Below are 13,968 nucleotides of genomic sequence, written 5' to 3'. Positions count from 1 at the left end.
CCTATTATTATAGTCCCCCATATCGCAGTCAATCGATCCCTTTTCTTATTATCTCGACCATAGAATTAATTAACCCATAACCATGCAGCTGCTTAATGCAATTCTCTGTCTTTCTCTCTCATTTAATACAATTAAGAACATTTGGAAATGTAACAAACATATGCCAACAATGATCACAATAAAAACCGGTTTAATATAACAAAAATAAAATGTACTTGCAATTGTCCTACAATAACAAACATAGCTAATGAACGTTTAACCATATTAAGCTTAAGTAGATTAATAAAACTTGTTTAAAATAACGTCAACGCAATAGATCTCGAACATTTGTAGAACGGTAAAACTCACTGTACACCAACATTAGGTCAGTAAAACGGAACTTCACTTCACTTCGTTTGGCACTACTACGGTAGAAACGTTCTGTTTAACCATAAACATAATTTTCAAGCAATTATTGAGAACACTCCATATCATAAATCCGTCTAATAATTGTCTTTAGTAAGATAATTAAAGGAATGAAAAGCGCAGAATTGACAGTAACCTAGCATTTTGTAGAAATAATTTTTTTTAAATAAATTTTAACAAATATGTTCAAAAATTGAGGGAAAGTTTTATTTAGAAAAAAAAGAAAAAAATCGCGCTCTTCTAATGTAAGTCTTTTTCTTTTATTTTTTTCGTTAGCTTGACACACAAGTGCTATGAACATCTAAACAAAATTTGATATCATGCGATCTATTAGTTTAGTTAGATGAGAGCGTGTTTTGTAATTATTAAAAATTACTTTTTGCGGTAAGCAACGCGGGGAACAATTTCTTCAGAGTCGCTTAATGGGTCTTTATCTCTTTAACAGCCGAAAGTTAAGGCATTTGTTATAATAAAATAAATAATATTCGAGGAAATAATTAAGCATATATATATATATATATATATATATATGTCATTTTTTAATATTAAAGAAAAGAGTTTATTAAAATTATATTATTAGTATTATTTATAATTTTAGACTAAAGAAATAAATTCTTAGACTAAAAAAAAGACATTGAGCACTAGCAACACAGGCTCTATCGGCTCTAATTTAAATAAATGTACATTAGATAAATTAAATTAAATAAATAAAAATAAATTAAAATTATAAAAATGGCAATACCGGATTCATTCTCACGAGACTTTTTGAATTTAAGAATCTCTAAGGCTAACATGTTTATTTTTTTGAAGTTGAAAAAAGTATGCAATCTTTATCGTAATTAAGTTTTTGCAGACGTATGTAACACACAGAAATGCTTAAGATAGATTCACATTTCGTTATATCCATTCAAACTTATCCGTCCGTCTGTCCATGTTACATCTTTTAACTTAGAGATCGCAATTTTTGAGATATTTTCATGAAATTTGATACACTAATGTGTTTTTACTCAAGGACGCACGCTGTTGAAAATAGTTTAGATTCATTGACTTTTCGATTACTCCTCATACAACGTTGTTATCTGGAAAAATATTGCAATTTGCAAAATTTTTCGACAAAACTAGCTGAGTAATAGCACTCCAATAATCTGAAGAGGTGTGAAAAATTTGTTTGGGTTGAGGCAATTTTCTCTCATATTCAAATTTCTCATATTTCTTATATAATCGTTCCAACGAAAAGTGAAAATAAATAATTTTCAATATTTCATAGTCAAATTTTATTCCTATTACTGAATTGCCAGAGAATGCAACCTTGCCGAATTTGCACTACATAAGTCTATTTTTTGGACACTACCACATATAAAGATTCTCAGGAAGTGTGTAATAAAGCCATATATATATGCTTTATATATATATACCAAAAAGACCTAATTGTTCATGATAGTAGTTTGGCATAAAATTGAAGTGAAGCAAATTTGGTCCACATAGATAGATTTCTTCAATCCCTCTCTCTTCAGAATACGATTCGATTTTCAATATTTTATAATGAAAATTGCTCCAGGAAATTAACCAAACAATTTAACAGTAGGGTATCTTTTAGATCCTAATATATGCAAGCCCTTATATGAAAAGAAAATATAATTTTTAGTTGTCTATGACAGAAATTGAAAAATCATAATATCTTTGACAAGTAAACAAAGTTTTCCAAATTTGAACCATATCAGTTGATGTTTCGGGCATCCTCGAATACTAGAGCTTTCATGAAGAGCACGCTTTTACATAGGAACAATATGCAAGTTTCGTTATATTATCATGAGCGGAAATGAATGATTGTCTTAGGTGAATTGAAGAAAAGCATCTAATGGTGCGCCTCGCCAGGGTATACTGTTCTTACTTGTTGCGATAATGAATTTTTTCACTATGCTCCAGAAAGTTCACAGCATCTCTTACACTAAAAACAAAAATCGTTTTCGTTGGTTTTAAACATTCTGGAACAGGAGGAGAAAAGTGTAAGCTAATTGAAAGAAGTCTTTACCTTGAAATTTCGGACGTCGTCGCAATTGCTCGGCAACGAGTACCTGTGAAAACAAACAAACTTGCTGAGAGGTTAGAATTTATAAAATGGATTCGTTAATAATTATCGGGTAATGTGTTATATGCACTTCATTAAGTCTCCGATACATATTTTGAATTTCCATCAATTTCGCATCAGCACATATGGAGTTCAAAATCTATGCACAACGTGATGTATGAATTGTTTATGAGTCACATGTTATCATAGTGATTGTTTAGTTTTATCGCCTTCGCTGTACAACTCATAGTAAAAATTTAAATTCTATTCAGAGCTGAAACAGTTCTGTATAACTTATCCAGCATTTATAAATGATGCTCAGTGTTTGCTTCATGGATAAATATAAATATGCCGATGGCAAACGAAAAACTGTTATTATTGTAAAGGAGAACGCGGGAAAAAAGGGTACATTTTTAGAAGATATGAAAACAAGGAAGAACATTATCGTCGGGCACGACCGACTATTAGTTAACTTCGCCTAAAACAGTTATTCACTCGTTTTGGTAATAATACACCAACTACACAGCTACACATTACTTTCGTACACAAGCGTACTCTTCATGAATGCGTGCGTATTGGAGGAATGCTTCTATGCTATGTCAATTTACTATAATGAATTAATTTTCTCCATGATATATTAAAAATGATATTTTTTCAGTTTTCGTAAGAACCGGTTCAATATAAAATTTAAATGGACAGACGGACAGACTGGCTGATTATGAATCGCTCGGTATTATAAAAGGTGTCACGTACTTCCCAACAAACTTACTATGCCATATACCATAAGTGATGCAGGGATAAAAAAAAGTATGAAGAAATAACTAGGACCAGGTAGACAAAAACTCACCTTATCAAAGGAATGTTGATATAAAAACGGAGAAAACAATACCCATTTATATTTATATTATTAGTCTGTTCGCCAATTAATTTCTATTTTTATCATTTTTATAATTTTTTAATTAAGAAAACAAGATTTTCTTTGGAATATTTTTATTTATATTCATTTTAAAATTAAAGCAATTATACATATTGCGACAGTGAAACCGAATTAGAAATGCTAGTTCTGTATATATTCTATAGCGTATAGAAGACGATAAACGCACCCCTAACATATTATATATGTAATTTTATAGAAAATTTATCAGGAAGACGTATCAATATAAGGGGGTACATCGGGGGAACAAACGAGCACTTAGCTTGTAAAGATATAGAAATAATATTTATGTTACACCAGATAGTCACGATTTATTGTTTATTATTGCCAGATGCCGTAGCTATAAAGAAAGCACAACTTCAGATATGTACATAGTTCACACGGCCCATCTATGAGCAAATCCGCTTTCATATTTACATACCTGATGCATATTATTGATGTTTTTTCGCCATAAACTATTTTAAAAAATTGTATAAACTTCTCCAATCGATCTTTTAACATAGAGAGATAGATTTTTCGGTTAGTGATGATGCAGTAGATAATACTTAAAGTAATCGAAGAGAGATTAAGTTTTCAACTCATATCATAGCACAAAGCGAACAAACTCTTCTTCTTTTCTCTTCTTCGCCCCTTCTCTTCTTCTTCTCTTCTCTTCTTTTCTTCTCTTTTTCCATTCTTTCTTTCTTCTCATTTTCTCTCCTTCTCTTGTCCACTTCTTTAGTTCATGTGACATCCCAGCTTCCCAGTTATGTCAAACATTCTCATAATCTTTATATGTTTTGGAAGCTCTTAAGCCGGTAACGTGTAAAGTCTCTACTATTTACAATTTCACTTCGATCTTAACTCAATATGTCTTGGAATTCTTTTTCTTTTATTTATTTTTTAAATGAGTAGATAGTCTTAGACTTATTTTACCGTTTTCTTAGCAGGGTTTCAGTCTAATGATCCTCTCCTTACCTTTGAGATCTTGGGGAAAATTTCAACAATGCAGTCAATTGTTAACAAAGAACGTTAAAAATTTTTTGAAAATCAGCAAACAGATTGTCATCAATCGTCAAATTCCAAAAACATTGCGAAAAATCGCACATAGAACGATGAATTTAAGCCACATAATAGAAACGTCAATAATATATAAAACAGAATGAAAGATAAACTAAATAAATAAAGAGAAAGAGAATTGATCCTTGGCTCAAAACACGTTACTGTACGAAATTTTATCCAAATATCTCAAAAAGTGTTGACCTGTAAGTTAAACACAAAATCACATGGACAGACGTACAGACAGTCTTAGAAAATGATTCTAAATCGATCAGTATAATAAAAAGTGGCTCTATCTTTAGCCTTTCTGGCCGTTATATACCTCCACACAAATCTAATATACCCTGCACAATAAATGATGTAGAGTGTACTTACCTACCATTTTGTGAGTCAATTTTGTGTAAGAGCCCTGTGTCATTTTATTACTTACAGAACTCAATAAGTAAATGCAATTTTTATTTATGCTGCTGAAGTCGTTTCTCTCTTACACCTAATTTTTTAGAGAGTTACACGACATTTTAGAAGCGATTCATATCTAATTTTTTGGAAAATTATATGCGATACTTTCCAACGCCATACAATCTCTAATCATATTAAAATAAGTGAAAAGTGAACAGCGATATTCTCGTTGCCCGAATTTGCTTTGTTTGCTTTGAATCATTCTGCATGTGGCTTGTTATCGAAAAGCTTACTTATGTCTTAAGTGAATTGAAAGCTTTTGAAAAGTTTTAGTTAGTAAAAACGAAAGCTTTTATCATTTAGATTTGTTCCAGTGTTGTTAACAAATTCAAATTTAATTATCCTTATGTTCATTAAAGCAAGATGAAAGCTTTGCATTTTAACAGAGCTGGCCCATTGTTCAGTCTGTTAAATTGCTATTTAACAGAGCTGAATGGCGTTACCGTTTAAGTTATTAGTTGGACATATAACCATCTAACAGAGCTGCCATTATTTGACAATTTTTCTTATTTATTACAAGCAACTCTGTGCTTCGGACCAAATTATCTAACGGACCAAATTTGCTTGTTATCGAAAAGTTTACGTCTTAAGTGAATTGAAAGCTTTTGAAAACTTTTAGTTAGTAAAAACGAAAGCTTTTATCATTTAGATTTGTTCCAGTGTTGTTAACAAATTCAAATTTAATTATCCTTATGTTCATTAAAGCAAGTGAAAGCTTTGCATGAATTTAGCGAGGGCTTTGTTTAATTTGATAATTGCAGATACGCGGATAACTTGAATATAACATTTTTTTTCTGTATTTTAAGCAGAGATGCGGCGATATCTTTGAAGCAAATCTTTCAAATCTTCGCAGTTTTAAGTGGATTGGTAGTAGAGGCCATTTAATAAACTATAATATTCGATTTATCTACAGATACTGCAGAATTATCCATGGAGCATATATTCAAATTTTCATCGCTACGTTTGTTCTAACAACCATAAAATCAAATTTTGTTATAGATTCTAAACAGTTGGGCAGGCGGACATGGTTAGGCACATTTCGAATTTGAAGCTGGTGAAGAATTTTATCCTACCGCGGCTTGTAAAAAAAAGTGGCGCTGGGTACACAGGATTCGGCCCAAGTCGAATGTAACTTTCTTACTTGTTTATTGTGTAATAAAAACTAAACGATAAAAGATACCAAGATGATTTTTTTTTTTTTTTTGATAATATAGGATCATGTCATTTTGATTTAAAAATGGTTCCATGTAAATGACCGTCTCCGGATTTCTTTAAAAATTGATATTCCCTACCTTTTATTTCGTTTTTCTTTCTTCTTTTCTTTATCTCTTAAGGGTTTATAACAAAGATTACTCAAATTTATACAAACATATGTAATATGTTAGAAATTAGAGGCACTTGTTCTCTACATCCCCTTATAATCCCATGTTAGTATATATAAAACACAATTAGTTGCTGTATTAAAGATAGTTGTAAGAGAGATATGTTACGTTAGCACGTGTGGATGAAGGACTTAAACGAACTGTATTTGTTGAAAGACACAAGTTCTTAAGATCTTTTCTAAATTTGAGCAACGAAAAAATAAAATGTGCCTTAAATATCTTAATCTTTTGCACTCGAATGGCGCCCGAGAGGCGCAGTTAGTATTTTATATAATGTTGTACGTTAAATTTTGCAAGCTTTGTAAATTTTTTTACTTGGTGTGAGATTATATATCCGGTATATATCAGATGGTGGACACTTAGATCATTCAGTCTGAACACTATAGAGTTTCTAGCAAAATCGTAGCAAGATTTTTGATATTCTGTTAAGCGAAAGCATTGGTAATTAAAGTTACTTTTTTATGACCTAAGGTCATAAAAATGGATTCGAAGTTTTTAGCAGCGAAGATGAGATCGAGATGGTGTTTAAATCGATTGAAAACATTCTAAATGAACGGGGAAGACGGAAAAAGGAAGTCCTGAAAAAGCTACGATACACCTTGAAGAGTGCTTCCTCAAATATCACACTAAGGGAGATTGTAAAATTTGATATTAAAATATTATGTTTGTAGCATGCAAAGAAAAATGAAACATGTAAATAAACTACTGTTGTTTAAAATTCTTATATTTGATGTGTTACAGTATTTTATTAAAACTACTGTCGGGTAGCTGAATACCCATACTTTCGTAGTGTTCTTTCATTTCATCTGTTGCATTATTGTTTTGATGCTAAACAGCTGTTTAGGTACAGGTTATCAAGTTTAATATTCGCAGATTCGGCCGACTGATTCGATGATGATGATGACAATGCTGTCGCATGGGTCAACTCTCACAGGAAAGTTTCAGCAACAATGCCAGCAAAATTTTAATCAAAGAAATTTTCTCTGTCAATATTTTGTATTGCGATCGCATTTGACATTTTATGTTTATTGTAAATCCATTTTGCAAACATTTATTGCTGTTTTGCTTACATAACTTATAATGTTTCTATAGTTCAATGTTTTTATTGATTGTTCAGACTATTATAGGGCATAACCTATGTTGCTATTATTTGTTTGTCCAATGAATTTTTAGGCTCTTCCAACGTACATGAATTGGCTCAGAAAAAAACACGTAGAAGACTTTTCACAAAAATCATCAAGTCGCCAACACGCACCAATATGCGGAATACTGACTTCTACCATTCACTTGTCACTTGCGTCAGTTTATGGTAATAAAATATTAAAAAAATTAATAATTTTCAAAGTAAATTAAAGATAAACAAATAAATACAAACCGTATGATTGTTTAATCTTTAAAATAATTCAAGAGCTTGAAATAAGCAGAAAGTAAGATCAGCAGGGTTGCCAAATATAATATCAAGTTAATATATCATTCCTTATCTATTTCAGTCATAATATACAGACAATTATAAGATGTTCTCATATAAAGGCTTGTTTTGGACTTGTGTAGTTCAAATTTTGCACAATAAAATTATATGAAAACCTTGGAATTAGATTTCGTGGCCGTAGAAAGCTTTACTTTTCATCGGAGCTGGTCAAAAAACACAAATATAGCAACGTTTAAAAGAGATAGTATTCGAAATATAATCCCATCCCGTCCAACATTTCCACACTCACTAAATGTCAATATGTTACGTTTTAACGATATTACTAGATAAATATTATAATATACATATATACATATGTATTCTCAATAGGAATCAATGTAACATATTTTATCAAAACTTCTCGGAAATTGCGACTCATAACTTAAGCATAAAATTGCATGGGCATACGATGGGCAGACAAACGGATATTAATAGTACAGAGAAACTTATATAAATCGATTCAGAAAAATGCACTAAATCGATCAGTACAATAAAAAATGGATCTCCCTGCAATCTTTACAAACATAATTTATATACTCTTACTACTAGTAATGTAGGATATAAAGTTCCATACTGTTACTGTTACGTACCATATACCTGCCAAAAACGAAGTGTTTGTGTTCGTATTCAGGAAAAGTTCTTTGAGGGTCTTAAGGAGACATGGTAAATCATCCCTTTTTTTATGCCATGGAATTCTGTCTAATTTATGCAATTAACAGCCACAGCTGCAAGCAATTTTGAAGAGTAATCAACACAAGACAGTTATATTCGGTCATGATCGAATCTTTTATATAGATCATCGACCTAAAAAAAGAGGAAAAAAATAAGTCTACATTCTCGATAACATTTGGCGGCCGGTTTTTCAATTTTGAGAATAAAAGTGGAAATTCATATGATGTGTGTGCTGTATTTTATGAGTAAGAAGCAAAAAATACGGGAAGCAATAGTGCGCACAGCTTTTGCCACGTAGGCGCGTTATTTAAAAAGTTAAGATCTTTTTTAAATTCTGTTGTAAGTTTGTAGGCGAATAAAAAAAAATGTTTGCCACAGATATTACATAGTTGCACAGACGGACAAATGGACATTACATTAATAAATAATTAATTTCAAACTGACCAAGATTTTATATACTTCATGGGGTCATTGAAGCTTGCTTCTGCAGGTCGACTATAGAATATACATTCCATTTTTGGTAGATTTTTGTTGCTTTTGAGAAACAGGAATATCCTCACTTTATCCATAACTTTAGGCGTGTCTTACGACCGATTTGGCCCATTTTCTATACGAGTCGATTCATTTTTCCGGCCAAGAGAATGTTTACAACAGACAGATGAGCAGACGGACAAATGAAAATACTGAAATCTATCTAGAATTTGATGCTGATCAAGAATATATATATATATATATATATATATATATATATTGCACGCAATTTCTAAAGCTTCCGCCTGGACATTGGAAACGTTTTGCCAAATGAATATATCACTCATGGGCACATTAATTATTTTTAGAATCACAACACGCGCAAGAAAGTGCGCCAGATTTCATGCTAACCTACAGAACAAACGACAACCAAGTCTCCCGTTTTCCGAACTGTATCTGGCCACAATTGTGTTTGGAATGTCAGGTAGCGCTCGACTCTTCTACAAAGTCACCCCACAATTCTATGCTCTTCCCTGTAGACTACGACATAATGTTTAATTGTTTCTAATATCATTATAGTTCAAGTTTTTATACCCAACAGGGTTCATGGTACAAGATATATTAAGTTAGTGCGGACTTATGTAATACGCGGACTTATGTAATACAGCTTAAAATAGACTAAGCTTTTATTACACCCATCTATTCAGAATCACAATCTGAATTAATCTAAGCCTGTCCGTCCATCCGTCCGTCTTATGTCTGTCCATGTAAATGTGTGTTCAAGTTACAGGACGCAATTTTTAGGATAATTTAACGCAATTTGGTATAGTGAAGTATTTTGAACCAAGGACGAACGCTACTGAAAATAGTTTGGAACCGTTTATTTTTCGACTACTCCACTCGGAAATGCCAACATTTCTAAATTTTTCGGCAAAAGTGGCCAAGTAGGAGTATTTCGGCCTTTTGTATTGGTATGAAAACTTTGGACCGGCCGGGTCCATATTTGAATCTCCTCTCATGTAAGAAAAACTGAAGTTCATACGACAAAAAAGTATAATTTTCAATGCTTCATAATGAAAATAGTAATTTAACAAAAAAAAAATTAACTGTACCAAATTTGAATCACCGCAGCCTATTTTTTCGAACCTTCTCTAATAAGAATTTTCAGAACAATTCGTCCTTTCTAGAGTAAAAAATCCTAAACTTGAATATGTGGTATTGAAAATTGACCCATAATAGTAATTTTATACAAAAATGAACTCTATAAAATTTGGACCGTATACGCTTATTTTTGGGATTTCCATTGAACTTGGATAAAGATTGAACTTGTACTACCTACTAGGTTGCTCGCTTAGATTGAGCGCGCTTCTCAATAGAAACAAGATATAATTTTTGTGTTCTATAATAAAAATAAGAATTGTGTCAGACACTATAGTGTGAGGTATTGAATAGTCGGCCTCGCCCGACTATAATGTTCTTACTTGTATTTTTGGAAATTTTTTTCACTGTTTTACTTGTTACAAAAGACAGATAAATCAAATTTTCGAATAACTGCTTATATGTATGCAAACAAAGACGACGTATGGCTTTGGGTTACCGGTTATATACTTCAAAATGAAAATTTAGAGAATTTCTTATTTTGGAATTAAACAGTTGTTCGTTCATTTCTTCCGGTTATTGTTTTTTTGTTTTTTTTTGATTATTTCCTGATTTTTTTTTGTTTTAATTTCGGGTTTAATTTTTATTTGCATTTTTCGGTGGATACTTTTTTGTTTTTTTTTTCTTTTTTGTCTCGGTTGTTGTTTGTTTTGCAATGTACTCGAGTTGAAATTATGGCGTCTTCGATGATGAAAACTATTCGTTTCGTAACTCCTTTAAGAAAATTACATCGTAAACGTGGCAACGATAGGAAATCCTTGCAACAAACCTCAGTGAATTTGGTAGTCGTCCAAGCATTAAAGGCTCTTCAAATTATTAAGGATACTACGGCGCCGAGTAAAATACATCCAGAAGATATTCCTAATTTTCTATTCCGTTGGACGCAAGAGCACCACCGCTCGAACGAACCATTTAACATTGTTTGGTATCAGGTATTAATAAAACACTACGATGAAGAAAGTGTGGCAATTGAAAAATTTTTAATAGATATGAACGAGATGACAACTTTCATGTTGCTAATATTAAATAATTATATAGACAATTGCGATCCTGAATATATACGATCATTATTAGAGTAAGCGATATAAACTTAATTAACGGATCTATTTTTGTTTGTATTGAATTATATGTTCGTGTTTTCTTTTAAGCGGTGCGGTTAAGTACTTCAATTACGATGAAAAATTGTGTAAACTTATGAGAGACTACAAAAAGTCCATGTATGCTAAGCAAGCCTCCGACTTTATAAATCGTGTAAAGAAAGCAATTAAAAGCAAGCCATTAAATCCTGATGAACTAAGTAAAATTTTTCATATTCCTATTCAATCATATGAATGGATTGTATATGCATTCTTTATTTAGATATAGATAATATTAAAGTTCGTGCCAGATTAGAATACGAAGATTCTAGACGTTATCAAATGGAATTGATGTTAAGTCTCGCCGAACAAGAGTTGATTGATAAGATCAGTCAACAAAACGACATTATGGAACATGAGGACAAGTGTAACTCGCTTATAATGAATGCTTATTATGGCTATCAAGATGTATAGATTATGTATAAATTATTATTATTATATTCATATACCGAATGGATGTTCTTTACACCTTAGGAATTGATACGAAAATATTCTAAATGCGAAAAAAATTATCTGGCGGTAGAGGAGACAATAACGCATGAAGTACAAATCTTAAAAACGAAAATGCAGAAATTAAAGGATTCATACGAATTTTATCATGAAGAATATAAACAAATTAACCAAAAAATGTCCCTGATGTATAGAGCAAATAATGCGCGCGCTGCAAAAGTAAGCGATTTTTTAATTGATATAAAAAGTTTATCTAAATATTTGTGATCTTGTTTTCACTCAAAATCTTTTGTTTTTGTTATTAATTTTTATTTATAGCTCGCTCAGTTGAATGGGCGAATCACTTCAAAGAGGCATCTCGTTCCGAAATCAAGCTATAAACGAATTAAATTGAAAAAAATTAAAAACTCCATGAAACCATCAGAAGTTTTATAATGAAAAGAAAACAAAACAAAAACTATAAAAAAATTACAAAAAACGTAATAAAAATTCAAAATTAAAAACCAATCAACTAATCAAGGCATATATTTCTTTCTCCTACACCAGTTGCGGTATAGGATATATTAAGCTAGTGCGGTCCCATGTAACATGCGGACTTAAAATAGATCGACCTTTTATTATTCGGATCGATTCGGAATTATAATCTGAATTGACTTAAGCCCGTCTATCCGTCTATCCGTCTGTTCGTCTAATGTCTGTCCATGTAAATGTATGTTCAAGCTACAGCTCGAAATTTCGCAGTGACGTGTTTTTACCCAAGGACGAACGCTATTGAAAACAGTTTGGATCCGTTTATTTTTTGACTAACCCCTATAACGCCCCATTCCGAAATGTCAAGTTTACAAAATGGTTTGGCAAATGTGGCGAAGATAGTACTTCGGCATTCTGAATTGCTATGAAAACTTCGTACCACCCGCAATGTCCATACGCCTATGCGACAAAAACTCTTGAAAATAGAAATAAATCAGCTGCGCTCACGCTCCATGAAGAGCATGAAAATATAGTTCTTTTCCTGTTTTTGCTACTTTTTGAGTTAATGGTGATGGATATGAAAGGTTCGGATACGACCGAATATAGTTTTCTTACTTGCTTCTTTTGCTTCTATTTATTCATCTATTTGTTTTTTTTTTTTTTATTAGTTTTACTTCCGTTGTAAAAGTTTAAATATTTACAATGTCTACTCCTTCTGATCGATTAATTAAATTTAATTAAAAAAAAAAAAAAAAATTAAATTTAGTAATTTTCCCATTTTGTTTTTAGGATGGATATAAACGATTCGGACACGATCGAATACAATTTTTTTTATTTGTTTTTACTAGAATTCACTTCTTTATATCGCATTCTTAAAAGTCTTACACGATGGTCACTCTATGTCGAATACAAACTCTCCTAAAATTGCAAAAAGCAGAGAGAGTTGATGCAACAACACACACACAAAACAATCTAAATGCACGCAGAGAGCAATTAAACAACTTGTGAAGTTGAACTCGATATAGACAACTAAGCATCAAGGTATGGTCGAATTCATGACTCTTCAATTGTTTAGGCACAGCCAAAAATGTTTACGATGACGACCTAAGGGCACGGTTTAATGATGATATGAAATATGAAATTTGTTTTTTTATGACGCTACGGTACGGGTATGAATTATCTTTGGTAATTATATCAAGCTATGCTTAACTTGCTGACTTGCATCATTCCCAGCTGATGCGATTGATAGCTTATCACAGAACATAATATGTCAGATGACGACGGTTGAGGATCAAAGTGTGATAAATATCGTTTTTAACGTCAATCACGAGATTCATCGATAAACAATGTTGCCCAAGTAACGCTTATCAAAATATCATTCAATTGATATTGTCTTTATATCTCTAGCGATAACAATGCTATCCTCATATTTATGTTATTCATTGATGCATATTTGGATAAAGGACTTTCGGTATATGTATAATAGTTTTCATCTTTTTCGTCCGGGTGAAGTGAACGCTGTTTTCGGCGGCCATCAGAATTGATGATATACATATGTTAAAGGAAAATGGGAAAGAAGAAAAAAAAAGAGATTATTTTCTGCGCGCGGATGGGTCGAGTGAACAATTTTCATTTACTATGACAAATTTTAATTTTCATTATTAATTTTGTTTTTTTTTTTTTTTTTTTTTTTTAAAAAAATTTCTTAAAAAAAAATTTTTTTTTTTTTAATTTTATTTATTTATTTATTTTATTATTTTTTTTTTTTTGCTATTTGTGATACGTTCTTGTGCATGTACAAGTTGCTACGTACTCTCATATACTCTACACAAACTCTTACTCTCTAACGACTCAGC

At 31.6% G+C, this 13,968-nt stretch overlaps 1 protein-coding gene across 1 annotated transcript; it reads left to right on the top strand.

Moving 5' to 3' along the window:
* The first annotated feature begins 10,729 nt into the window (after nucleotides 1-10,729).
* LOC119632413 lies at nucleotides 10,730-12,076 on the top strand. The gene is made up of 5 exons (XM_038025345.1): nucleotides 10,730-11,130; nucleotides 11,204-11,352; nucleotides 11,415-11,599; nucleotides 11,666-11,860; nucleotides 11,960-12,076. Exons 1-5 carry the CDS (start codon nucleotides 10,730-10,732, stop codon nucleotides 12,074-12,076), a joined length of 1,047 nt encoding a protein of 348 aa, XP_037881273.1.
* The last annotated feature ends 1,892 nt before the right edge of the window (nucleotides 12,077-13,968 follow it).

The sequence above is a fragment of the Glossina fuscipes genome, unplaced genomic scaffold (genome assembly GCF_014805625.2).
Source record: "Glossina fuscipes isolate IAEA_lab_2018 unplaced genomic scaffold, Yale_Gfus_2 0, whole genome shotgun sequence".
In the NCBI taxonomy this organism is placed as follows: domain Eukaryota; kingdom Metazoa; phylum Arthropoda; class Insecta; order Diptera; family Glossinidae; genus Glossina; species Glossina fuscipes.
Note: the sequence above shows the minus strand (reverse complement) of the source record. Positions and strands in the feature narration are given on the sequence as shown.